This window comes from Panicum virgatum, chromosome 5K (assembly GCF_016808335.1).
Source record: "Panicum virgatum strain AP13 chromosome 5K, P.virgatum_v5, whole genome shotgun sequence".
Taxonomy (NCBI): Eukaryota; Viridiplantae; Streptophyta; class Magnoliopsida; order Poales; family Poaceae; genus Panicum; species Panicum virgatum.
The window spans coordinates 39,105,794-39,108,314 of NC_053140.1; the positions used below are offsets into that span (position 1 = coordinate 39,105,794).

Below are 2,521 nucleotides of genomic sequence, written 5' to 3' on the forward strand. Positions count from 1 at the left end.
CTCTCTCCATTCTCAATGGACTTTTTATTTAATTTTGTAATCTTTAATCTGGTCTTTCTGCTACTCATCATCTAGAAATCCTGGAGATGTACGTAATTTTTTATGTTCAGTCCATAATAATAACGATGTAAAAGTAAAAATACAAATAAATTTCAGAATTTGAGGAAGTCGCCCAAAAAAGAAACTACTTTTCTCTCCATGGCAATATGATGAACTGTCTACTAGTGACGGCTTCAAAGCTCAAGCACTTAATGCGTACATCAAATAGTCAGCCATGCAACACAATATGCAAGCAGCAAGCTAAGCATGCGCGAATATGTAGGCTAGCTAGTTTCCTATAAATACGCATACATGCTACTACGCTGCTACCACCACCAGCACGGTAGCGGAAGCCTTCCTAAATCTCCTGCCCTAGCTTTCTTCCCCGAGACTAGCTCGTTGGCGCCATGGATTGGCAAGACCAAGCCAAGCCCATGATGCACACCAAGTTCTCCAGCTGTCGCGGCGTCTCCTTCGAGCTCAAGCCGTCGCCGGGCAGCCCGTTCGCCCTCCAAGCCGACGGTCGTTATCCGCCCCAGCCGCCGCCGGACGCCACGTGCGCCGGCCGGTGGGTCTGGCTGCCGCAGTCGTTCATCAGCCGTGCCCCTTCCAAGATCTTTCCTGCCTTTTTTGACAGGTCGCTGAGCCGGCCGAGCAGCCACTTCTGCGACCTCGACGAGGAGGACGCCGACGATGAGCCCGTTGTCACCGGCGCCGACGAGGAGATGGCCGTCGTCACCGCGGCAGCAGTGGCCGCCGACGACGTGCCGAGTAATAAGAAAGCGAGCGCACCGGCGTCGGCTAAGCAGGCGCCGTCCGCGCGCTCGAGGCTCGGCGTCATACTGCTCGACCAGGGCTTGTTCACCGTGTACAAGCGCCTCTTCGTGCTGTGCGTCGCGCTGAACACGGTGGGGCTCGTGCTCGCGGCGACCGGGCACTTCCCTTACGCCAGGGAGCACGCCGCCGTCGTCGCCATGGGCAACATCCTGGCGCTCACGCTGTGCCGCTCCGAGGCGGTGCTGCGGGTCGTGTTCTGGCTCGCCGTGACGCTCCTCGGCCGGCCGTGGGTGCCAGTCGTCGTCAAGACCGGCGTGATGGCCACCCTGCAGTCGCTGGGCGGCGTGCACAGCGGCTGCGGTGTGTCGTCGCTGGCGTGGCTGGCGTACGCGCTCGTGCAGGCGCTACGGCACAGCGACGTGACGCCCAGCGAGGTCGTCGGCGTCGCGTCGGCGATACTCGGCCTCCTGGCGCTCTCGTGCCTGGCCGCGTTCCCGCTGGTGCGCCACCTCCACCACAACGTGTTCGAGCGCACGCACCGGTTCGCCGGCTGGAGCTCGCTCGCGCTGCTCTGGGTCTTCGTCGTGTTCTCCGCTGGCTACGACCCGGCGACCGCCTCCTACCACCGGCTCACCGGCGCAGCCCTTGTCAAGCGCCAGGATCTCTGGCTCGCCGCCGCCATCACCTTCTTCACCTTCCTGCCATGGCTCGCCGTGCGGCGCGTGCCGGTCACGGTCACCGCTCGTTCCAGCCACGCGTCGGTCATAACCTTCCAGGGCGGCGTCCAAGGCGGGCTGCTCGGCCGCATCAGCCGCTCTCCGCTCTCGGAGTGGCAACCCTTCGGCATCATCTCCGACAACGGGGACACGCACGCGATGCTCGCCGGCGCGGTGGGAGACTTCACCCGGGCGCTCATCTCGGACCCACCAAAGCACCTCTGGGTGCGCGGCGTCCACTTCGCCGGGCTGCCCTACCTCCTGAACATGTACCGGCGAGCGACGATGATCGCGACGGGCTCCGGGATTTGCGTGTTCATGTCGTTCCTGATGCAGCCCGGCCCGGCGGAGCTGTCGCTGGTGTGGGTGGCCAAGGGCATCGAGGCCAACTACGGCGAGGAGATGAAGGCGGCGGCGTGCAGCAGCGAGAGGCTGCGCGGGCGGGTGATCGTGCACGACACGGCGGTGATGGGGCGGCCGGACGTGGCGGCGCTGGCCGTGGACGCGGCGCGGCGCTGGGGATCGGAGGTGGTGGTGGTGACGAGCAACCCGGAGGGGAGCAGGGACGTGGTGACGGGCTGCAACAGGGCCGGCATCCCCGCGTTCGGGCCTATCTGGGATTCTTGATCCCAAGTTGAAATCTCGGACGCTGGAACTTCCGTTCGCCGCTGTAGGGAGCCATTGACCGAACCAACAAGACACTCACTGTGGGCCTGTGGCTTTTTTTTGTTGTCGTCTACAGCCTCTAATATGCAACTTCTTTTGTGCGCCCCTAATGCAACTTTAACGCTACTTTTTATTTGTTATATGAAAAGGTACTAATATATGTAAGAAAATACTAGTAAAACTAGTTATACTTTAACGAGCTTGCATTTGTCTATCCACAAGTTGTAGAAAATATTCAGCGCAAACTACTTGCTCGGTGGAAATGTAAAAGCCCCGAAGATATACTCAGAATTTTTCAAAAATGAGATTAAAACGCTGCACAT

At 59.9% G+C, this 2,521-nt stretch overlaps 1 protein-coding gene across 1 annotated transcript; it reads left to right on the forward strand.

Annotated features, from left to right (window-relative positions):
• Window positions 1-395: 395 nt before the first annotated feature.
• On the forward strand, window positions 396-2,314 carry LOC120710669 (adenylate-forming reductase 06235-like). The gene has a single exon (XM_039996279.1). The coding sequence runs from the start codon at window positions 447-449 to the stop codon at window positions 2,157-2,159; it is 1,713 nt and encodes a 570-aa protein (XP_039852213.1). The 5' UTR covers window positions 396-446; the 3' UTR covers window positions 2,160-2,314.
• Window positions 2,315-2,521: the final 207 nt, after the last annotated feature.